The sequence below is a fragment of the Gymnoscopelus braueri genome, assembly GCF_963280865.1.
Source record: "Gymnoscopelus braueri genome assembly, chromosome: 24".
Taxonomy (NCBI): Eukaryota; Metazoa; Chordata; class Actinopteri; order Myctophiformes; family Myctophidae; genus Gymnoscopelus; species Gymnoscopelus braueri.
Window position 1 is genome coordinate 7,522,608 of NC_137626.1, and position 26,257 is coordinate 7,548,864.

The following is a 26,257-nucleotide window of genomic DNA, read 5'->3' on the forward strand; positions in this document are numbered from 1 at the left end:
GTTAATACAATATAAACGTATACAATTGGGGTGGTTGTATTTTGTCTCCTGGCTCGTCTATTGAGACATTTAGATCGTGTCAAAGGTTGTGTCTCACCTAGACACAGGATCTGACACAAATTTCAAGATTACATGTATGTCCCCCGGGCTAGCAGGCAGGCTCTATTAGCTCATAACAATGTCAGCACTTGCGCAGGAAACCGGGTTCAAATCCGGGGTAGAAGAGGAAAATTACATGCTGCTTTAAAAAGAGTAAAAAGAGAAAGGTTGGAATTTAAGTTAGAAAATAATACCATCATTCTGAATCCTAAAAAAAAAATCATTAATTAAAAAACAAATACTCTACTGTGGAAACATGAAGATCATTCCTTTTGGGAGTTTGGACAGTCTATAGGAGCAAATGTGGCCTGATTAGACCACACAAATATTTCTAAATTAGTTTATAATCGCAAATTATGCTGACCATGATCAAAATCACAGAGTCACACTAATGAACATTACAATACCAGATACCCCCCAAATGTGTCCTGTCCAGATAGGTCTATAATATACAATGACGTGATAGTGAAACCATGATGAAACAACTTTTGTTTTATTTACAAACATTTATTCAAAGATGGTTGTTTTTGGTATTTCTGCTCTATTTCAAAAGCGACAGGAAAGGCAGACAGAGAGCATGGGATGGCACACAGCCAGTGGTGGAAAGTAACTAAGTACATGTACTCAAGTACTGCCCTGAGGCGATTCTTAAAAATGTTTTCTAAATCCTAACAGTAAAAAAAAAAAAAAAAAAAATCAAAATTTTTCAAAAATAGCAGATATACAAGCTCATAGCGCGGCACTCGGTGCCGCGCTATGAGCTTGTATATCTGCTATTTTTGAATAGCCAAAGAAATCTAAAGTGACACAGATGCGTTCCAGGTCTTAATGGGTAAAGTTTTGAAATATTTTTACTTTCTTCAGTATTTACAATTATCAATACTTTTACTTCTACTCCATCTCAGAGGCATATATTGTGCTTTTACTCAAATACAATTATATGAAAACTTTAGTTACTAGTTACTTTGTAGATTTTGATTATAATTACATGCAGTAACCACTTCAACCCTATACATTTCGGCCATTTGAAAATAGAGCTCACAATGCGACGCATTGTGAGCTTGTAGATCTACTATTTTCAAAAGCTCTTTATACATTTTGAACTTGTGAAATGGGGACCTATTTACAAACATTGTATTATTATTATTTACAAGTTCTGACAAAGGAAATTTTTTAATGTTAAAGCTACAAGGATATATGCACTTGGATTAATAAAATGCTATTTTTAAACAATCTGTGTGTAAATACAACATAACTATAGCATATCTGCAGTGTAGCTAGAGGTGTTCTCCTGACCATACTCTTCCTTACAGATTGTAGCTTTAATAACAATTTTAACCGATTTGAAAACTGAAAATGAAGCTATTAACGGAAATATTGTTGCTGTTGTTCTTGTTGCTGCTGCTGCTACTGCTGCTGGTGTTGATCGGTCGGATCCATACGGTACCCCCCCTCCTCTGCAAGTAAGAATAAATGAACAGATAGATAGATGAATGAATGAATGAATGATAGATGGACAGACAGACAGAAGGATGCATGGACAGACAGACAACATACAGTATATTTGGGACAGTTGACACAATACAGAATACTTCTGTTGGTATCAGTGCTGATTTTGACAGCAAATTTAGATTTAGTTTTAGTTATAGTCTTTTGAATAAAATTCCATTTAGTTTTAGTCTATTTTAGTCACCTGAAATGTTTTGGTTTTTGTCTAGCTTTAGTCGACTAAATATACAGTTGATTTAGTCGACTAAAATGTATTTTGGCGGTGCCTTGATGGCGGCGTAATGGCATCATTGTAAGCTTGTAGATCTGCTATTTTCAGAGCGTAACACCCGAGCGCAAACAAACATAAAATGACTTGTCTTTTAGTTCTACTGGATCTCTTCTCCACTAGTCCCTCCCTAGCATTTTAGTCTAGTTTGTTGACGAAATTGTCAACATATCTAGTCTAGTTTTAGTCATCATAGCTTAGTTTTTATCTAGTTTTTATTTAGTTTTCGTCAGTGAAAAAAGGCAGTCGACGAACATTTTTCGCCATAGTTTTAGTCAATGAAATCAACACTGGTTGGTATAATATGTCAGATATAAATATGTGAACAGAGAATTGTGTACAGCCTACAGTAGTTCTCCCATAATGTTAAAAGTCAGTCATACTGTAAATAAGTTGTTTTCTCTTATCTTATCATGTCTTATCTTACCCCATTACTGTACCATACCACCTATAGTCACCTTATATTAACTTTAAAAAATAAAAAAAACTTCCTCCGTTTGCTTACCCTCTATCTTTCTCTGTCTCCTCCGTCGTCTGGCTCGGCCACAGCAGCAGATGGTGATGAGGGTTAGAAGCAGAGCTGTGGGGAGGAAGCAGCTCATCAGCAAAACAAATCTCTGTACGTATTCACTGTTGCACCCACAGCATAGTCTGACAACATGGAAGTATGCAGACGCTCGGAATGCATGAATGACTAATAGTCTGCTCTGCAGACCTCGAAAATAACAAATCTACAAGATGACAGCACCTCTCATTGCAAACGTGTTGTGACCAGGGTTGCCAGATCTGCTAATTATAATTTTCCCTGCAAGATTTTATTTGAAAATAGCCGATCTACAAGCTCACAACGCGTCGCATCGCGACGCGTTGTGAGCTTGTAGATCTGCTATTTTCAAATAGCTGATGTATATGTTAAAGTGCTCATGTGGCCCATAGTCACTTCTTTTGGGCTGGTTTTCCTGGACCTGGTTGCTTGTTTCTCTCATAGAATCTGGCAACACTGGTTGTGACCTTGCTTGACAAATGATGCAACATCATGGGGACAGGGGGGACAGGGGGCCAGGGGGGGGGGGTTTCCATCATGTCAAAGGTCAGATTTTGTCAGTATAGCACTAACTTGAGAGTGAGCATTATGTTTAAAATGTAACTTGGATTATAGACATGAAACCTAGCATGCGTCAGCAAATAAACATCTTTTCGCTTTAGCATTTTTTTAAACGACATCACTATGACTTATATCACATTTGAAACAAATTAGCACAGGAACAGCCTAATCAGCCTGTTTATCAATAATGTTTTTTATTTGTCGTAAAAAGTACTCTATGGACCCTATGGTGTGTCTGGAATAAAGTTTGAATTGAATTGAATATCAGAGAAAACACAGCAAGACACTTAACCCCTATCTGCTCCCCGGGCGCTGTATTAATATAATAACAGCCACTTCTCCTAGGATGCGTAAGTACAGAGGATAAATTCTACATTATGTGCAAATTGTACTGTGGCAAATACACACACAACTACGGGGGACACAATTGTCATTATGATGCTAACACTGTCACGGTCAGGGATTCAATTTGGCTGGCTGTCTACAGGCCAATTGACTTCATTGTGTGTGTGTGTCACTTGCTGAAAAGCTGTTATTTTCTGTGATCAACGCTGCTGTATGTCAAAGCATAAACTGCCCATTGGTAGACTACAGTTTTATGCCCTTAATTGAACAATATAGGGAATACTGTAAATGTAGATGGGTTATATGAGATCTCAAATAGCAAACAAACCTATTCCACATGCAAAGATGCCCACCACAAGCCAGAAATCCAAGCCAAACAACTTCTCGGGGAAAAAGGACCCTTGTTCTGTGACAGGGAGAGAGGAGGGGGGAGGTGAGTGAATGGTTGTATTTTAGGCTATGAACACGTGCATTTGAATACACTATAGTACAGAAACATTTATGATGACTGGTGTCCTTCGGCTTTGAGGCGAGGCCGTGTTCAATCACCACTTCAGGGGTGATGCAACTTTGATGATGGAGAGGGCCACTGTATTTCCACACTCACTCCAGAGGGCCATTCTATGTCACATAAAAGTCGCAAAAATAGCCGATCTACAAGCTCAAAACTGCGACGCTTTTTGAGCTTGTAGATCTGCTATTTTTTTGCTATTTTTGAATTGGAATCCAGATTTTTTGGGTGCTATTTTTTAATTGGAATCCTTAAAAGTAACATTATTATTTAATTTCAAATGCATTTAGTTATACTTATGTTAACTTTATGAACTTAAATACAAATACATTGGACATAAAAAAAGACAATAGAATTGTAATACTAGTCATTAAGCTACTAATATAAACTGAAGTCATTAAAGTGGGTCATGTTTGCATGTTTGGAATTGTAACAGCTGAAATCAATAATATCAGTATTCCGATATTAGCCTGTGGGCCGCATTAAGTGAGGGTGGGGGCCGCGGGCCGCCAGTTGCCCATGGAAGGTTTATAAGATAAGTAAGATAACACTAACAATGTAAAACAACAATACAGTTTAGATCACTAGTATGAGGGCAATAAAATATGAAAGTTTACCTGGGGAGTCACCTTTGGTGCAGCTTGGTTTGAGGGGGTCACTGGTGGTCTCTGAGCCACCGGGCTTGAACACAGTGCAGGTGAAAGTGCTCTCAGTTTTCACAAGTCTGGTCAGATTCATCTGGGTCTCTTTAACGACATCCTTCCCATTCTCACTCCATTTAAAGGAAAGGCCCTGGGGCTGGAGTTTACACACATTACACACACACATACATTAAATAGATTAGATACATTGTCTCATCAGAAAGATAGAGATGGATGGATGGATGGATATTTCTCACCTGTGGAACATTGCAGCTCAAGGTGACAGTCTTGGTGGTACAAGTATGGCTTACTGAAGGCTTCGGTATCTTGTCTGATTAGATTAAATGAGATTACATTACATTATCACGGGGTATCTAAACTACAGGTTAATAGAACATGACTAATTTATCAGTGTACAAAACAAAATTAAACACACACACACACACACACACACACACACACACACACACACACACACACACACACACACACACACACACACACACACACACACACACACACACACACACACACACACACACACACACACACACACACACACACACACACACACACACACACACACACACACACACACACACACACGTGAGATTACTGTGAATCTGATTGTCAGTGAACCTTACAACTGGCTTACTAACAGAAATCCTATGAATGACTTTCATAGTTAGAATAAACAAATCATCTCTTAAATAAAAACTAAAACATACTAGCTGCATTTTGTGACCTCAATTTGAATGGTTGGGTTTGTGCAAATAAAAACACTATGAAGCTGTGAAATGCCAACTGTTTGTAGTTCATAAAATATTTGATCCAAGGTGGGACCTTGCTATTTTCAGGATGGATATTGCGTTTAGATTTAAAGGATGGAAAAACGGAAGAGCAAATTTACAGGTAGCCTACACAAATGATTTAACCCATTAAAACCGTCATTAAAAAATTTCGTTTGCTATTCTAAAAATAGCAGATATTTGAAAAAATCGTGATTATACTTTGAATATATATATATTTTTATAACTCAAATCTTTGCCTCTGGGAGGTCCCTGGAACAACATATTTTGAGATGGGGGTCCACGGCCATACACATAATCATTTTTAGGGTCCTTGATTCAAATCAAAGATTGAGCACCACTGATATAGCAACATACGTTTTTCAGAAAACTGTTAGGATTTGGAAGACATGTGTCGAATCGGCCTCAGGTCTTAATGGGTTAAATATAATATTCTGAAGTTGAATAAGATGTGTGCACTGCATATTAGGCAAAAATAACCATTAGGGTATAGCTGAAAGTAATCAGACTACATTATCACCTTCGAGCGTTCCTGTGGAATATTTTACTGGACGACTTCAGGCCGATAAGCACGTAAAATGTTACGGTTTGCATTTAAAAAAAGAGAAAACTTTGCATGCAAGACTGTTCCTGCCATGAGTGTGGTAGGCCTGTAACAAACCTACGCGTAGGTTTTGACTTGAGGTTAGTCATCTAATCTGTTATTTCGTACATCCTGTCAAGAGCCTCCCACAGAGCCTCGCTGTTGAAAACCACAATGTACTAAGAGGCCACATGCAGGGTTGCTGTGCACACACATTTTGTGGGGGGCATGGGCTCAAGATTAAAGGGATAGTTCACCCCCAAAATGACTTTTTTTTCTATCGATTAGTCACCCCATGGAGACTTGAATTCACAGATTTTTTTTTTTTTTGTCACATTCCTAAGCCAATAATTTGATGACCGGTCTGTTGGCAAACGTTGGCATTTAGTTCAGCACAAACAGTCGGCCGACATTAATGAGGACTTACTATTACAAGCAGCGTTGCCATAGTTTGTGAGAGAAATAAGCAGCCAGGTCTAGGAAAACAAGCCCAAAAGAAGCAACTTAGGCCACATGAGCACTTTAAACCTATATGCATTGGCTATTTCAAAATAGCAGATCTACAAGCTCACAACGCGTCGCAATGCAACTGTACTTTTTAGAAACAAGCCCAAAAAAAAACGCAAGTACCAATTTCTACAAGCAAGTACAGTACCTATGATCCTATAGTTACTGAGGCACTACACTGTCTCTCTGCATTTGATGTATGTGTTTACCTTGCTTACTGTAAGTCTGCTCTGGATTAAGAGCGTCTGCTAAATGCCTAAATTGTAAAGCTAAAAGAGGGCACATACCCACCAACACCCACATTACTCCCACCCTGATGTTGCCACACATCTATAATCATATCGTCTCTGTCGGGTAGAAACCTCATACAGTATGTCACATAACTGTCACTTTTCAGGATTCAAATTCAAAACTAGCAAAAATAGCCGAGCTCGACAAGCTCGAAACTCGGCGCGAAGCGACACGTTTCGAGCTTGTAGACAGTGGTGGAAAAAGTACTCAAATGTTTTACTTAAGTAAAAGTATCAATACTGCAATGTAGAAGTACTCTGTTACAAGTAAAAGTCCGGAATTCAAAATTTACTTGAGTAAAAGTGCAAGAGTATTGGTATCAAAATGTACTTAAAGTATCAAAAGTAAAAGTACTAAAATGTTTGAAAATAGCAGATCTACAATATAGCAGATCTGCTATTTTCAAATAGCCTAGGTATAAAATAGGGCTAAAGTGGTTAATGTATGTTTCATAATATCATCATTTATATCTACAAGTTTTCAAATAATTGTAGTGGAGTAAAAGTATAATATTTGCCTCTGAGATGTAGTGGACTAGAAGTAAAAGTATTGGAAATTGGAAACACTCAAGTAAAGTACAAATACCTAAAAATTTTACTGAAGTACAGTACTTAAGTAAATGTACTTAGTTACTTTACAGCGCTGCTTGTAGATCTGCTACTTTTGATGCTTTTGTGTGACGCTGTAGTCAGTGTGATCAAGTAGGGGGCGTTAATTTACGAACACAACAAAACACAAAAGGTTAAAATATGGAGATATTGGAGGTTTCTGCCCGGCGACAGCAACGATAATGTTCACATGGGCCAGCTGCTATGGCAGCTTTCATTGTACTGATAAGATTCTAGAGCCGCAGTCTCACTGACATGCTTGACATACTGTCTGTATAAGCCCCCTGAAACTGTGGTTTCAGAACATCCTGTTTTTCATCGGCATCTTTTTTGTTACGCTGCATATTGTCGCTGTCAGGCGGAAACCTTTTATATCCAAAACAGTCACTTTTTCAGGAAATGGAAAAAAAGAACCTGTGTGCGAATCCAGTGCAGTTATTACTTATGCTAGTCGCAAGCTCTTGTTTATAGTTTCCATGAGTTAAATATGAATAACCCCCCCCCCCCCCCCCCCCCCACACACACACACACACACACACACACACACACACACACACACACACACACACACACACACACACACACACACACACACACACACACACACACACACACACACACACACACACACACACACACACACGTTGGTGTCCGTATTACAGTGTATGTGTGTGTGTGTGTGTATATATATATATAGTCCAGCTCAACACACCTTTGCCAAAGTCCTTGGGGGAAATGGGTTCTGTGGAAGGGAAAGAGGAATGGAGGAGATGAGTGCCTGGTTTTATTTCAGTCTATATGAACCTGTGCATTTGATAACACCACAGAAACATAGATAAATGGCGTCCTGTGGCTTTGAAGTGAGTCCGATTTAAAATCGCCATTTAGGTTATAATGTAAATAAGGTAACAGAATAATGTAAAACAACACAGCCACAGAATAAAGCTTAGGTCACAGTGAGGGTATTAAAAGGTGAATGTTTAGGGAGCTCACCTTTGGGGCAGCTTGGTGTGACGGGCAGGCTGGTCTCTGAGCCACCGGGTTTGGACACAGTGCAGTTGTAACTGGCCCCAGTGTCAGGTCTGGTCAGCGCCATCTCGTTCTCATTAACGACGTCCTTCCCATTCTCACCCCATTTAAAGGAAAGACCCTTTGGCTGAGGTTTACACACATTACACATACAGTAAATACAAAAAAAGATTAGATATGTTAAGAGTGTGACTAGGCAGGCAGTTAGACAGACAGACAGACAGACAGACAGACAGACAGACAGACAGACAGACAGATATTCTATATTTCTCACCTGTGGAACATTGCAGTACAAGGTGACAGTCTTGGTGGTACAAGTATGGTTTACTGAAGGCTTCGGGATCTTGTCTGATTAGATTAGATGAGATTGTAAACATTCACATTCTCACAGGCTGTCTAAACTACAGGTTAATAGAACATGAGTAATTTATCAGTGCGCAAAACGAATTAACACACACACACACACGCACACACGCACGCACGCACACGCACACGCACACGCACACGCACACGCACACACACACACACACGAGATTATCATAAATCTCATTGGCAGTGAACCTTACAACTGGCTTACTAACAGAAAACCTATGAATATTATTAAAGATCAAGTAAATCATGAATGTTAAATGGTTATTATGGTACATTTATATAACGACTTTCTCCAAAACACTTTTGTGCATTACATCCGCCCATTCAAACACACAGCTAGGGGTTCACGGTCACTTCAACACAAAACCAGGAGGCCCGCAATACGCGCGCAATACCCACACACACACACACAGACACACACACACAAATTTTGTGACATACCAGTCACACATAGATTCCAACTTGTTCCAAGATCGTTCACAATTTGTCCATCAGGATCAAACACCTCTGCTTTGTAAATCCCTGCACTAGACTTCTTCAAGTCTTTCAATTTTAAGGAGCCAGATTGATCGATATCCTCTGCACTCCCTTTGGAGAATCTCCCTTTCTTCCTATTGACTAAGACTGTGTCATCGTGTTTCCATTGCAGGACATGATTTGTGGTGAAACCTCCCTTGTTCAGAGGCAGTGTGTAGGATGATCCCTCTGGGGCACTGTGGTCACACAACTCCTGACCTATAGGAGAGGAGAGGAGAGGAGAGGAGAGGAGAATGTGGTCAGATATTGTGCATTATTGTGGTGTCTGACCAAAATTTGGCACAGTTTGCTTATACAGTAGAACAGAATGTTGTGTGTGTGTGTGTGCGCGCGCGTGCGTGCCTGCGTGCGTGCGCACACTAAATGTAAACAAAAAATGTAACTTTGTGTTTGCAAGTAAAAACAGAAAATATTGTCATCATAGAGCTAAGAGTTCTATTGGTCGGATCAAAATTAGTCAAGTTTCATCCACCAAATTTCTAGGTATCCTAGTTGATGAAAAATTGTCTTTAAAAGAACACATACATACAGTCAGTAACCAACAAAGTTTCAAAATCACTTGGTATCATCAGAAGAATCAGGGGCTTGGTTCATCAGGCTTGCCTCTTAACCCTCTATTACAGTTTCATTTAATTATCTCATTTACTGCAATATTGTCTGGGCAAGTACATATCCATCTAATTTACACAAATTACTCATTACTCAAAAGAAATGTGTAAGAATAGCTACCTCTTCTAACCATTTGGCTCCATCGGCTCCTCTCTTTAAAAAACTAAATGTATTGTCTATCTATGACATCAACACAGTCCAGTCCTGTTCTTTCATCTATAAATGCGATTACCTTTCAAATATGCTTCCTACACTAGTGCCTCAATTCACGCCACAATTCTCTATTTACTTGCATGATTTCATTTCAACATCAAAATCAATTGCTTCCATGCCGGCCCATACGGTATATCACACTCAACAATTTGTTGTAACTTTATGCAAATTATTATTTTAGAAAAAACGTACATGCAGGTTGAACTTCACTATACGTATGAGCCTGTGACTCCTGTGAGGAATATGAAATGTTTGCTGAGCAGAAAGGCCTCATGGAAATTATATCTGACAATTCTTCATCATTGTAACAAACTTCAATAAAGAAAGTCTATTGTGCCTCATGACACATAGAGAATACTGATGCCATACTATTCACAGTCTTATCGTGCTGATTGATGAACTAGATCAGAGGTCTTCAACAGGGGGTCCGCGACGCCTAGGGGGTCCGCAGAGGTACTGCAGGGGGTCCGCGACATTGTTGTTTGATTAAACAATATTTTTGTTTTAAAAAAAATTAAAACTTTTTTTCTTCTTTTTTCCCCCCAAAATGTCAAATTGTCTTTAAACATAACATGAATCCATAGCAAACAGATAAATGGAGGCACAATGCACATTAACATGGTATGTTTATACATATTTTGTAGAGAATTTTTATTTTGCACACCTACTCGGGCAGGTGCGTATAGGAGCAGGCAATATAAAACACAATTGTATACATAAATATACAATATATGTGGTAGCCCTCCCTACCCTACGAGGTAGGGGGTCCCTGCTCCATCTGCCCATCAGTTTGGGGGTCCCTGGCCTGAAAAGGTTGAAGACCCCTGAACTAGATATAATATTTAAAAATGGAGTCCGCACACTGGGTCATGCTCCAAAAGCCTGGTAGCTCAGCTGTAGGTACATGTTGGTATTACAAATTAAGCCATGTTTTGGAGCATGACCCAGTTTGCAGACAACATTTTTCTTTGATGTTTGCTTCTGTCCTGCACCTGTCGCGTACAATTTCGGATGTGCGTGCTTTTTCACTTGATTACCAGATTATAGGCTATTATTACCCGTGTTCTGTTTGGCTATCACCACACGTCATTGAACCTGTTGGACTCGAATAGTGATGCTAGGATTCAAGTGGTCTATTTTCTACTTTGTCGTATGACGGTGCATGTCGTGTGAAAATATCCGATGTGTTGCGAAATTATACATTGTAGCTATTCTTTTTTTTTTTTTATAATTGTTTTTCTTTTTAAATTGACGTTTCTGAAGAAATATATTGCCTATAATGACATGGGCAAAATAAGGATGCCATGTTGAAAGCTGTTAAAACATGGGGAGCAGAAACATACACAAATGCAGTCCGATGCGCTTACAGACCCTGACATCTGCCTGTGTCCACATAGTTTATTTGGTGATCATGAATTGCAATTTATAATTTAGGCATTTAGCAGACACTCTTAATCCAGAGCGATTTACAGTAAATTTACAGTATATTGTAACACAAGATAATACATCAAATGCATAAAGACAGTGTAGTGCCTCAGCAATCTAGGATCATCCAGTATAGGTAAACCAAGAACCTATCAGTCTAAACATTATAATGTCAAAAAAGAAATAATAATAATAATATGTACATTAAAACTTATACAAACTATAGGACGCCAGGTCAACAAATGAACCTGGCATCTGTCTAAATAACATGCTATCTAAATGACATCTTAACCTTTGCGTAAGACTGCATGGTCGTCAAGGCTACGGCAAGTGATAGCCTACGGGCTAAAGTGGAATCTGAAGAGGTGAGTCTTCAGATTATTGGGTCTATGAACTGTGTTTAACTGAGAAACACTTCTTATAGAAGTATTATTCCGTCATAGATCAGTTTACATCATCTGCTCTTGGTGTATAGCTACTGCATGTCCGACGTGCTGTACATTTGTTGACAACTCTGCACAAGGACGTCATTTTGATCGTGGGAGAAATTATGTTTACAATTGCTTTTTCTGCCATGAAAGGTCCAGAAAATATCAAACATCTAACAGACGTCTAATAGTAAAACACGCTGCATATCACTGGCTGTGGACCCAGCCACGGGCCCTTGACTGAACGCCGATTCCCACAAAATATCGCATTTAAGCCACAGCCGGTGCACTCTAAGTGTAATATAAAGTTACAGATGAATAGACAGTGGAAAGCGAAGCATTTCAACTGACAATTAATGTGTCATCTGCGATTCCTTATCACATTTGACAATATGAGTATTTCCAATTTTCTCTACTTTTACTTCTACTCCACTACATCTCAAAGACAAATATTATACTTTTGACTCCACTACAATTATTTTAAAACTTGAGTTACTAGTTACTTAACATACTCTTCAGCCCTATATATATTTTGGCCGTTTGAAAATGGCAGATCTACAAGCTCATTCATTAACCACTTTACTTAGGCTATTTGAAAATAGCCATCTACAAGCTCACAATGTGAGCTTGTAGATGGCTATTTTCAAATGATTTATTTTTCAAAACTTGTGAAATGGGACATTCTGCATAATGAGTACTTTTACTTTTGGTATTTTAAGTACATTTTTATGCCAATACTTTTGTACTTTTACTCAAGTAAATTTTGAATTCTGGACTTTTACTTGTAATGGAGTATTTCTACATTGCAGTATTGATACTTTTACTTAAGTAAAACATTTGAGTACTTTTTCCACAACTGGACTTGATCATAATAAATAATGAATAAACTGTAATAAACTAATGAACAGACCTAACAAACAGACTAACAAACACTACATGAACAGATAGTGAGTGAGTGTCAGTTACCTGAGGAGATGATGAAGCAGAAACACAGCAAAAGGAGTAGTTTTGTCGACACACACACCTTCATCCTCTCCATCAGCTTCATCTTCTACTACTGACAGACGACAGTAGACGCACCGTGCCGTCTCCTCGAGGTTGTTTCCTGTGTGTGTGTGAGACAACCACGTATGTTCCTGTGTGTGTATGCGTGTGTGTGTGTGTACGACAACGACACACACAGGTGTTCCTGTGTGTGTTTCAGAGGAAGTGGTCCAGTCAAGAAGTGAAAGCCTCTCAAACACTTAGAATCTCTGCGTCGACTGGCTATACAGTACATAACCAGCAGATAAATATAAAAGAATGATGAATATGTCTTAATGAATTGAAAACACATGCAGGACCACAATGGAAACAAGCACTCTCTCTCTATATATAGTCTCTGTCGGGTAGAAACCTCATACAGTATATCCAATACTGTTACTTTTCAGGATTCAAATGAATAAATATCAAAAGTAGCAGATCTACCAGCTCGAAACGTGTCGCTTGTAGATCTGCTACTTTTGATGCTTTTGTGTGACGCTGTGGTATGATCAAGTAGGACGTTACTTTACGGAAAAAAAACACTAGAAGATGGAGCTAAGAGGTTTCTGCCCAACAGCAACGATATACTCACAGGGACTGCAAAAAGAAAGCCATCAAGTCCACCATGGAGGCTGCAGAGAGAGCCTTCAGAGTGGCTTTGGATCAGGAGGAGAGATCAGTGGGCCAATGCTGCTGGGACACAGGCCAGGGTCTGATCAACTCTGGCTGGGTCAGAGTATGTTAATACAATATAACTTATACAATTGGGGTGGTTGTATTTTGTTTCCCTGCTCTTCTATTGAGACATTTAGATCGTGTCAAAGGTCATGTCTCACCTAGAAACAGGATCTGACACAAATTTTGACCTTAAGGTCAAGATTCAATGTATCCCCTGAGCAAGCAGGCAGGCTCTGTAGCTCAATGGTAAAGAATTGCAGAGCTTGCACAGGAAACCGGGTTCAAATCCGGGTAGAAGAGGAAAGTCACATAGTGCAACTTTAACTATGGAGTGTGCATAGGGTAGACATTATACATATAAACAAACAAACAGGTTTGGATTTCCTGGGGGTTTGGGGGGGGGCATGCCTCTGCTTTTGATACTCTACTTCTTTTGTTTATTTTTTACTCATTTTTTTGTTTCCACTATCTTGTCCGGTATAAGTTCAGTATGCAGACCACAGACTAGTTTTTTAAGTGAAACATGAGCTACTGTACACACTACTGTTTATTCATGGCAACCATTGTTCTTGATCTATGACTGCCACCTGCTGGTTGAAAAGAGTCTCAATGCCCATCTGTCATAGTATATTAACAGGCCAGGGGGGTCTAAAACGTTTTTCGGGCAAAGGACCCCTTAACTGATGAGAGAGAGACGAAGCAGGATATTGCATGTTAAGCTTTTTTTTTAAAGCCTTGCATGCAACTTGATAAGAGGCTTTCCATGCTAGCTCCCTATATTTAGCTGATTTATCTCATCAATGTCTGTTGACAAGGTGAGAGATTTGGGACAAGCTTCATGTTGGCCATAACAGAATAGACGACACAAATATATCTGGTCAGGAATAGCTCTCATGCAGACAGAGGTGGAGGGGCTGGTAGGAAAGAAAACGTACATGAAGACAAAAAAACTCCCACTTTCTTCTCTCAGGAACACTCCAAAGATGATGGACAGGACTCACTTCTAATGCTTCATTCTTTTATTTTAACACGTCGTGCAAAATAAAGCATTAAAGGGGTAGTTCACCCCCAAAATAACTTTTTTTCTATTGATTACTGACCATCTGGAGCCTTGAATTCATAGATATTTTTTTGTTTTTGTCACATTCCTAAGCCAATAATTTGATTATAATAAATGTGTCCCGATTGATTCCGGTAGGAGACACAAATGCATTTGTGTCTCCTACCGGAATCAATGGGGCTAAATTTATTATAATCAAATAATAAAGGAAGGAATGCGACAAAAACAAAAAAATATCCATGAATTCAAGGCTCCATGGGGTGAGTAATCAATAGAAAAAAAGTTATTTGGGGGGTGAACTACCCCTTTAAGTGACTCCTGTCCATCTTTGGAGTGTACGGTCCCTTCCTGAGAGAAGCAAGAGGGAGTTTTTTTTGTATTCATGTACAAATATAATCTGAATTCATAATCACAAATTGTGTCATAATCACGGAATTGCACACGAATTACATTACCGGACAAATCCCAGTAGCTAATATCCCATCCGGATAGGGCTACTATGAAATTATAGTGAAACCATGTACACAATAATAACTCAAACACAAACATTTTTAAAAGAGATTTTTTGTTTTGTTGCATTTAATTCTGCTTGATTTCGATAGCTACAAACATACAAAGAGAGAGACCGGCCAGCGGGGAATCGAACCGAGGACACACTGAAGTAGTGTGTGTGTGTGTGCCAATCAGTGGGGGGAAAAGTACTAAAATGTTTTACTTAAGTAAAAGTATCAGTACCGCAATGTAGAAACAATCTGTTACAAGTAAAAGACCAGTAATTAAAATTTACTTTAGAAAAACTACAAAAGTATTGGCATCAAAATATACTTATAGTACCAAAAGTAAAAGTACTCATTATGCAGAATGGCCCATTTCACAAGTTATCATTATGTCTAAAATGTATTAAAAAAACCTTTTGAAAATAGGAGATCTACAAGCTCACAACACATCCCATTGTGAGCTTGTAGATCCGTACATAGGGCTGAAGTGGTTAATGTATGTTTTGTAATAATTATCAAAATCTACAAAGTAACTAGTAGACTAACTAAAGTTTTCAAATAATTGCAGTGGAGTAAAAAGTACAATATTTGCCTCTGAGATTTAGTGGAGTAGAAGTAAAAGTATAGAAAAAGGTTGAAAAGCCTTTATTGATGTGGCTAGTTCATTATAGAAGTTGTTAAAAACTGGGATAACCCACGCGTAGCGGCCAGCAAGGCCTTCTGCAGGGTATGCAGAAAAGGATAGAACATTGGAAATACTCCAGTACAGGGGCGGACTGGCCATTTATATGCCCGGTACGCCAAACGTCACGTTGACAAAACGGCCCGGGGGGTGGTGGGCCGGTTCGGACCAAAATGCCAGGGCTGAATTTTGGTCCCAGTCCGGCCCTGCTCCAGTAAAGCAAAAGTACGTAAAATTTTTACTTAAGTACAGTACTTAAGGGCATTTACTTTCCACTACTTTACACCACTACTCTCCCCCATTTACAAACACTGTATTAGAAAGATTCATGTACAATTGAGAAAGGATATATATATTTTTGTGTTAAAGCAATACAGATTAACTTTAATGAATAAAATGCTATTCTAAACAATCTGCGTGTAAATACAACATAACTAGCATATCTGCAGTAGCTATAGAGGTGTTCTCCTGACCCTACTCTTCCTTATGTCCACCTTGGTGTCGGGGTAGGACACCTGGTCAACAATGTCAAGGAGAGCGCTGCGCTTAGAAAGCTGCAGCTCATCTGGTGTTCAACCGCCCCAAGTTCTCCCACACAACTATCCTTCTCCGTTCTCTATACTGGCTCCCCGTAGCGGCTCGCATCCAGTTTAAGAACTTGGTGCAAGCCTATACACGAATCCACGGAGCGCTGCCCTGCGCGCAGCCATAGCTGCGGTGTCAACGCTCCGCGGACACGACACAGCAGTAATGGCCGCCTAGAGGCAGCTACAGGCAGCACGTCTGTGGATTCGTCTATAGGGCAGTGAAAGGAACAGCTCCTTCTTACCTCCAGGCTATGGTCAATGCTTACACCCCTGCTCGACCACTTCGGTCTGCCGCCTAGGGGCAACTGGTTTCCTCGTCGCACAGTGGTCCTTCTGGCCGATCTACACGGTCACAGCTTTTTTCTGTTCTGGCCCCACAGTGGTGGAATGAACTCCCCACTGATGTCAGGACAGCAGAGTCACTGCCCATCTTTCGCCGCAGGCTGAAAACCCACATCTTCAGGAAACACTACCCTTCCTCTTAGCCTAGCCTACTTGTTGTCAATTATTTGTACGAGCTCTTGTTTTTATTGGATCCTGTTTATTCGATACACTTATTGGTTTTAGCTCTTGCTCATTTGATTTTCCTATTTGTTTCATCTGGTTAAGAAAGTAGGTAAAGAAGAAAATGCACTTAAGACTTCTGGTGATTAGTAGTTTTCTTGCCTACCTATGTTGAATGGACTTATTGTAAGTCGCTTTGGATAAAAGCGTCTGCTAAATGACTGTAATGTAATGTAATGTAATGAGAGAGAGAGAGAACAATCAAACAAAAGATATACAGTATATTATACATAATAGCATATCCAGCTGGTACAGTGTGTACATGAGACATACGCTGCATGAACATAGCAGGTATCTAGAAATTATAGATGCAAATAGAGTACCAGCGCATTGTACATGAGATTAAAGTGTAAAGACAAACAGTATCAGCTCATTGTTGTTGTTGTTGTTGTTGTTGTTGTTGCTGCTGCTTCTGTTGATTGATCGGATTCAAACAAAGCCCTCCCTTCTCTGCAAGTAAGATTGCATGAACAGATGGATGGATGGATGGATGGATGGATGGATTGATGACAGACAAAAAGACAGACAGACAGACAGACAGACAGACAGACAATGCATAAGTGGGACAGTTGTAGCTCCAAACGGAACCTCTCCCCCCTCCGCCACCGCTCCGAGATGAGGTTCCACGCAGCTCGGTGGCGTTTGAGCAGGACATTTTCGAACATTTTCCACAATGCATGATTCTTACCCTTTTCCGCACATCGCATCCAAAAAGTAAAGGTTTTCTGCACTGCTCTCAGATGTTTTAACTTCTTAGCGACAACGAAAATCTTAACTGACGGGTTGAAACAAGCGTTTTAAATCGCTTAAAATGTCAGCCGGTGGCCACGTTTTCCCAATGCAATCTTACGGGAGCAGTAGCTACTGCGCATGCGGACGGGGGTTGACTGGCCACAGTGTGAAACAAGTGTACTTAGTTACTTTACACCACTGCTTATGTCACCTTGTCTCAAAAGCCTGTGTTTGCTTACCTATCGGCATCTTCCTCTTTCGGCGTCTGGCTCGGCTACAGCAGCAGATGGTGATGATGATGAGGGTTAGCAGCAGAGCTGTAGGGAGGAAGCAGCGCGTCAACAAACACATCTCTGTCTATTCACAGCTTTTCATGTCAAGGACCCCCACATTAATATGTATTTGGCCGCACGGGCCCCCCATCTGAAAAGAGTTTGTGTCAGGGACCCCCATACAAGATTTGTGTTGTGAAAAAAGTGTGTCAATAATCTTCACATTTTTGTAAGATGTTTTGAAAATAGAGCTTGTCGATTGGCTATTTTCAAATAGCCGTTGTATAAAGGGTTAAGTTGGTTAAACTCATTTTGATGCTACATTAAAGGGATAGTTCACCCCAAAATGACTTTTTCCCTATCGATTACTCACCCCATGGAGACATTATATATATATATATATATTATATTAATATGTTTTTGTTTTTGTCGCATTCCTAAGCCAATCATTTGTTGTCAACTTTGCGTCTCCTACCGGAGAGCATCTTTCCGCCGGTCATCAATTAATTAATTAATTATTGGCTTAGGAATGCGACAAAAACAAAAGAAGTCTCCATGGGGTGTGTAATTGATAGAAAATAAGTAATTGTTTGGGTGAACTATCCCTTTAACAACCACAGTATAGAGTACAGAAGTCCTGACGTCACTCGTTCATCCCCTGGTTCGTAAAGTAATTTCTCTATGGAGAATAACACTGGGTCATCTTAGAATCGTCTCATATAAGAATTGTGGTCCAAAAATAAACAAACTGTCTCGGCGATATTGTCAGGGAGGTGGCTCTGGATCGTTTATGATAGTCAGTCACTTATATTTGATACAGTCTGTTTCTGGCGAAACTAATTCGGCGGAAGTAACATTAGCGTTTTCTCACCGTCAGTTGATGCTTCATATCCATAAGAGTCAAACCGCCGGGGTCATTTGTTTGTTTTTGGAACACAGTTCTTATTTGACGCGATATTAAAGACGTCTATGGGGATTCAGAACAGGGGTGGAAAACCGCGAACCAGACAAGGCAATGGAGCTGATGACAAAGTATAGGCTGTGCATTTATTCCTTCATTCCTATGCAATTCAGGGAATAGGTGGGTTTTTAGGAGATAACAAATGGCAAACAAACCTCCTCCAGATGCCAAGATGCCCACCATGGTCCAGAACTCAAAGCCAAACAGGTCCTTGGGGAAAATGGATTCTGGTTCTGTGGCAGGGAGAGAGGAATGGAGGAGATGAGTGCCTGGTTTTATTTCAGTCTAAATGAACCTGTGCATTTGATAATAACACCACAGAAACATAGATAAATGGCGTCCTGTGGCTTTGAAGTAAGCCACCATTTAGGTTATGATGTAAATAAGGTCACAGAATAATGTAAAACAACACAGCCACAGAATAAAGCTTAGATCACAGTGAGGGTATTAAAAGGTGAATGTTTTAGAGCTCACCTTTGGGGCAGTTTGGTGTGACGGGCAGGCTGGTCTCTGAGCCACCGGGTTTGGACACAGTGCAGGCGTAACTGGGCCCAGTGTCCAGTTTGTCCACGGGTCTGGTCAGAGTCCTCTGGGTCTCTTTAGCGACATCCTTCCCATTCTCACTCCATTTAAAGGAAAGATCCTTTGGCTGAGGTTTACACACATTACACATACATACATTAAATAGATTAGATATGTGGAGATAGACAGACAGACAGACAGACAGACAGACAGACAGACAGACAGACAGACAGACAGACAGACAGACAGACAGACAGACAGACAGACAGACAGACAGACATTTCATAGCTGTGCTGGCAGTGTTTCTTTTATGTTTCTCACCTGTGAAACATTGCAGGTCAAGGTGAAAGTCTTCCTCACACAGGCAAACGAAACTGAAGGCTTCGGGATCTTGTCTGATTAGATTACATTACATTACATTAGAGAAACATTTTCACAGGCTAAAGGGTCATCCACACCAAGCACTATAACTATATCGGACTCTGCCATATACTCTTGAGTTAGCCCATTAAGACCGGGAACGCTTTGGCTATTAAAGAATAACAGATATACAAGCTCATATAGCGCTTGGAGAGCTTGGAGAACTGCTATTTTTTTTTTAAATCTTGAACATTTGTGCAAATCAAATTTCTGGGAGGTCCCTGGAACTAAATATTTTGAGATGGGGGTCCGCGGCCAAATACATATAATTTTGGGTGGTCCTTGACATGAAAATGTTTGAGAACCACTGATTATAGCAACCCTAACATTAACCCTAACTGTTAGGATTTAGAAGCAAAAGATTTGAGTTACGAATGTTCACTTTAAGAAATATATATTCAAAGATTTGCAAACATTTTCTGGATGTTTCCCAAAAAATTGCAGATCTACAAGCTCATAGCATAGAGAATAGAGTGTTTAAGTGGTTAATACTTTAAAACCACTGGTTTAACATCATAATCGCTAAAAGTGTATTTAGTGTATACTACACTAGATAGAACAACACGTCATAGAGTATAGTCTGGGTCCAGCTGACGAAGACACGTCGGCAATACGGCTGTATGCATTGGGCTTAAGGGGGCCACATGATCCAATAAAGATTCACATTTTTCACATAACAGGGTACAAAACAAATGATCGCAATAAAGCACTGACGCACGCACTCACTCACTCGCTCGCTCACTCACTCACTCACTCACTCACTCGCTCGTCCGCTCACTCGTTCGTTCGCTTCGCTTCCTCGCTCACTCACTCACAGAGTCACACCCACAGACTCTGTGACGTACCAGTCACACAGAGATTCCAAGTCGTTCCGAGATCGTTCACAATTTGTCCATCAGGATTATACACCTCTGCTTTGTAAATCCCTGCACTAGACTTCTTCAAGTCTTTCAATTTTAAGGAGCCAGATTGATCGATATCCTCTGCTCTCCCTTTGGACAATCTCCCTCTCTTCCTATTGACTAAGACTGCGTCATCGTGTTTCCATTGCAGGTCATGATTTATGGTGAAACCTCCCTTTTTCAGAGGCAGAGTGTAGGGTGATCCCTCTAGGGCACTGCGGTCACACACCTCCTGACCTATAGGAGAGGAGAGGAGAGTGTTGTCAGTATTGTGCAATATGTCTGTTCTATATTTAGCACAGTTCGGTCATAGAACTGAATTTTAAGTGTGTGTGTGTGTGTGTGTGTGTGTGTGTGTGTGTGTGTGTGTGTGTGTGTGTGTGTGTGTGTGTGTGTGTGTGTGTGTGTGTGTGTGTGTGTTCTTCCTTTTTCTTTTCCCAACAAGATTTAATACTTCAAGTTACAACAACAATACCTATATACGTAACAGAATGCCTGAACACTTGGAAACGCATGATGAATGAAGACTGCAGCATTACTCCATCTGAACACAAACTTGGTTCAGTGTCGTCAGAGCTTGCCGATGCAGATGAAAGATTGTGTTCGGCTGAAGTGTTCTTTCAGCCTTTCCTCACTAAATCATTTGAAGTGAATTGAGGTCTGACACAAACACAATTTAGCAGTTACACTGTATGCCTGTAATCTCTGCAACCTTGTTACAGTTTATTCCTATCTCATTTTGTGAAGTTGAATAAGGTGATTGTTGTGCATATTAGATTTTGGACTCAAAATAACCACTAATCAGACTATAATTTAGAGTGACTTAACTGAACAACTTCTGGCCAATAATCAGTTAAATGTTACAATTAACATTTTGAACAGAAAGTTTTGTACACAAAGACAGTTTCTGCAATGTGCAGGCCTCTGATAAATCCATATACTGTAGGTTTTTGATATGAGGTTAGTGATCTTATCTATTACATCCTGTCAACAGCTTGACTGAGGCTAGTTGGTGAAACCACAACGTACTATACTTAGAATACTGCACAGCACAGCACACTCAAAGTGATTGGCCCATAAGCCGATTTTAAGTAAAATGTGTTTGTTTTCCGTAAAATAAAGTCAGTCTATAGGCCTAGGCTAAATGTTGTTTAAAAGATTTCATTTTTTAAAGATATTTTCTGCCTTTATTGATAGTACCAGTGGAGATTGACACGAAACAGGTAGATATAGAGACGGGGAGTCTTTTGTGTTTATATCTATAACAAAATACTAGAAAACATTACATTAGTGAGTGAGTGTCAGTTACCTGTGGAGATGATGAAGCAGAAACACAGCAAAAGGAGTAGCTTTGTTGACACACACACCTCCATCCTCTCCATCAGCTTCATCTTCTACTAGTGACAGACGACAGTAGTCGCGCCGTGCCGTCTTAGCAAGGTTTTTTTCTGTGTCTGTGTGTGTGTGTGTGTGTGTGTGTGGTGTTAGTGTAGTTCCTTCTCTCCATATGTGCAGTTATTGCTGATGAGACAAAAATACTTAAAATATTGCTGACAGCACTTGATCCAGTTTCACATACGGTATGATATGATTCACTGGGGTTCATATTCAAACCAGCACATTTTTGGTAAAAAAAAAAGTAAAAGTACTTGATGATTTACATTTTAACATCAAAACCAATTGCTTCCATGCCGTCCCTTGCATTTTGATACTTTTACTTAAGTAAAAAAAATACTTTTTCCACCACTGAGCGTAGGTGAAAGGCAACCAAACAGGCTGTTGACAGTCGAAGAGAGAGAGCCTGATTAAATACTCCAGTAACGAGTGGAGTCAGGTGTGTCTCGTCCCTTAGACACACCCCTGGCAGGCTGGCCCTCTCCTCCTACACAGGACAGAAAAGAACAAATCATTATGGACCAAATTCAAACCAAACGGAACAAACAGATGAACACCTAGAGTGGTCATCATCACACATACACACTCATATCTCATATCATTATGCACTCACACGCAGGTGTGGGCACACACAATGGCACACGTTAAAGTGCTTGAAGGTGCTGTGCATGGTTCCTATCTAAATAGTGTCCATATGTGTAGGCCTACTATGAGCACATTGCACATTATGTGTGGCTAGAAATATGTATTTACATGTGTTTACTGTATGTATAATTTGTGTGTAACTATGTCTTTGTGTGCAGTCTGATATGAATATGAAAGTGTCATGTGCCAGTGGGGTGTGGGGTATTGTGAGGGGTGCTTTGTGTGTATATGTGCATAAATATGTTCCTCATTGCAAGCGGTTTAGGCTACTTCCCTTTACTGAAAGCCCATTTTTGTCCAAAATGTGTTGCAACTTGACTATTTAATATTTAACCCTTACCCATCAACTGTAGAGGGGTTTGAGACTATAGCTTGAAAGTGATTCCATTGTTTTATCTTTTAACCACTATACTTAGTTGACCGGGGTCTCCCAGGGCTCTATAACTGGGTCTTTTTTTTCTCTTCTTTCTTTCCTTCTACTCTTTGCCGAAAACAGGCCAACAGGTCAGTTGGATAATCCACCCCTGCCTGTGTGGGGTTGTTTCAAGAGGAAATTATCCAGTCAAGAAGTCAAAATCTCTCATAACCAGCCAGAGAAATGTAAAACTATGAAAACGTATCTTTATTATTCAAGGGTACGTTTTAAAGCTATGATATCTGTTTTTTTTTTTATCAAGGGTGCTTTTAGACCCCTTTTAGAAGTGCTCAAGCAAAATGTACTTAAAACAAAGTCCCCCACTTATTTTAACAGTATTGGGGTTGATGTATCTTATTTTCATTCTGACCACTATGTTTTGTAACAGTTTGACATATATCCATATCCAAAGACATCTATAGGTCCTCTACAAAACCCAGAGTTTTGTAACGTAATAACATGTCAGCTCTTCTCCGTAAATACATTTCCCATCAGCAGTTTCGTTTTGATTCTCATAATAAAAAAGGGCCGTTTCATTTTCTCTTCCTGTGTCTGGTATGGATAATTTCATAATATCCATAAACAGTTTTGTTTCAAGGCAGTTTAGTTTTTTTAAGCCTTTCATGCATCTTGATAAGAGGCTTTCCGAGCTAGCTCACCATATTTATCGGATTTAACTCATCAATGTCTGTTGACAAGTTGAGAGATTTGAGACAAGCTTGACGGCGGCCATAACAGAATAGACAACACAAATATATCTGATCAGGAATAGCTCTCATGCACATCCAGACAGAGGTGGAGGTGCTGGTAGGAAAGATAATGTACATGAAGACAAAATAAACCCTCCCACTTTCTTCTTTCAGGAAGGGACTGCACACTCCAAAGATGATGGACTTAATGCTAATTTTTTATTCTAACGTGTCGTGAAAATGAAAAAAATGAAGCATTAAGTGAGCTTTGTTTTGTTTTCATGTATACAAATATATCTGAATACATAATCACAAATGCTGTTGACCTGCACAGCACCAAAATGACAGAATTACGCCCGAATTGTACTACCGGACAAATCCCAGTATAGCTCATAACCCATCCGGATAGGGCTACTATATGATTAAATTATAGTGAAACCATGATGAATACATCCATTGACCAGTACAATAATAGATCAAAATGCAAACATTTGTTTTTTGCATTTTTGCTTTATTTGATAGCAACAATCAGAGAAAGAGAGAAGTGTGTGGGTGTGCCCAACATTTTTTTTTAAACTTAAGTAAAAGTATCAATACTGCAATTTAGAAAAACACTATTACAAGTAAAAGACCGGTAATCAAAATTTACATGAGTTAAAGTAAAAAAGTATTTGCATCAAAATATACTGTACCAAAAGTAAAAGTACTCATGTGTCGATTGATTGATTGATTTACACCCCCCCCCCCCCACCCACACAAAGAGTCACGCCAATACACTCTATGACGTACCAGTCACGCAGAGATTCCACCTGCTAGTTTTCACAATTTGTCCATCACCATCGAACACCTCTACTATGTAATTTCCTGAACTGGTTTTCTGCAAGTCTCTCAGTTTTAAGGAGCCATATTGATCGATATCCTCTGCACTCCCTTTGGAGAACCTCCCTCTCTTCCTATTGACTAAGACTGTGTCATCGTGTTTCCATTGCAGTGGATGATCTATGGTGAGCTCTCCATATTCCAGAGTCAGTGTGTAGGATGATCCCTCTAGGGCACTGTGGTCACACACCTCCTGACCTAGAGGAGAGGAGAGGAGAGGAGAGGAGAGGAGAGGAGAGGAGAGGAGAGGAGAGGAGAGGAGAGGAGAGGAGAGGAGAGGAGAGGAGAGGAGAGGAGAGGAGAGAAGAGAAGAGAAGAGAAGAGAAGAGAAGAGAAGAGAAAAATAACACTGATGACTGATGTGCCAAAGGTGAGCCAGAGTTAAAGCAGCACAATGTAAATGTCCTCTTCTACTCTGGATTTGAACCCGGTTTCCTGCACAAGTGCTGAATTTATACCATTGAGCTAATAGCACCTGCCTGCTTGCTCAGGGGATAAATTGAATCTTGACCATCAGGTCAAAATTTGTGTGTCAGATCCCATGTCTACGTGAGGCATGACCTTTGACACGATCTAAATGTCTCAATGTAAAGAGCAGGGAGACATAATACAACCACCCCAATTATATAAGTTATATTGTATTAACATACTCTACCATACAGATTGGACAAAATTACATTGAATTCATAAAAAGAAAGTGACATACAGGTAGTGCCACTTTAAAAGATCATTTAGTTCATAAGATAACTAAGGATAACAACAACACACACAGAATTACATTTAGATCACTATGTGGACATTAAAAATGTGAATGTTAAAAGACCGGTAATCAAACTTTACGTGAGTTAAAGTAAAAAAAAGTATTTGCATCAAAATATACTTAATGTACCAAAAGTAAAAGTACTCATGTGTCGATTGATTGATTGATTGATTGATTTACACCCCCCCCCACCCCCCACCCTCACAAAGAGTCACGCCAATACACTCTATGACGTACCAGTCACACATAGATTCCACCTGCTAGTTTTCACAATTTGTCCATCACCGTCGAACACCTCTACTATGTAATTTCCTGAACTGGTTTTCTGCAAGTCTCTCAGTTTTAAGGAGCCATATTGATCGATATCCTCTGCACTCCCTCTGGAGAAGACCCCTCTCTTCCTATTGACTAAGACTGTGTCATCGTGTTTCCATTGCAGTGGATGATCTATGGTGAGCTCTCCATATTCCAGAGGCAGTGTGTAGGATGATCCCTCTAGGGCACTGTGGTCACACACCTCCTGACCTAGAGGAGAGGAGAGGAGAGGAGAGGAGAGGAGAGGAGAGGAGAGGAGAGGAGAGGAGAGGAGAGGAGAGGAGAGGAGAGGAGAGGAGAGGAGAGGAGTTATCCCTTAAAATGTTTTAATGACAGTTAGAGGTGCATGATCTAGAGTAGCATGTGTGTA

General features: G+C 39.8%; 1 protein-coding gene across 1 annotated transcript in view; it reads right to left on the reverse strand.

Moving 5' to 3' along the window:
• Positions 1-591: 591 nt before the first annotated feature.
• Positions 592-26,257, reverse strand: part of LOC308080422 (titin-like) — a 29,373-nt gene continuing 3,707 nt past the window's right edge. Inside the window, exons 5-15 of the mRNA XM_080422286.1 lie at positions 25,810-26,097; positions 19,789-19,862; positions 19,420-19,594; positions 8,580-8,653; positions 8,270-8,432; positions 7,989-8,018; positions 4,736-4,809; positions 4,455-4,635; positions 3,655-3,732; positions 2,382-2,456; positions 592-1,556 (exon numbers count right to left, since the gene is read on the reverse strand). Of these exons, the coding sequence (XP_080278412.1) occupies positions 1,507-1,556; positions 2,382-2,456; positions 3,655-3,732; positions 4,455-4,635; positions 4,736-4,809; positions 7,989-8,018; positions 8,270-8,432; positions 8,580-8,653; positions 19,420-19,594; positions 19,789-19,862; positions 25,810-26,097 (1,262 nt within the window). The 3' untranslated portion in view covers positions 592-1,506. The remainder of the gene's footprint in view (positions 1,557-2,381; positions 2,457-3,654; positions 3,733-4,454; positions 4,636-4,735; positions 4,810-7,988; positions 8,019-8,269; positions 8,433-8,579; positions 8,654-19,419; positions 19,595-19,788; positions 19,863-25,809; positions 26,098-26,257) is intronic.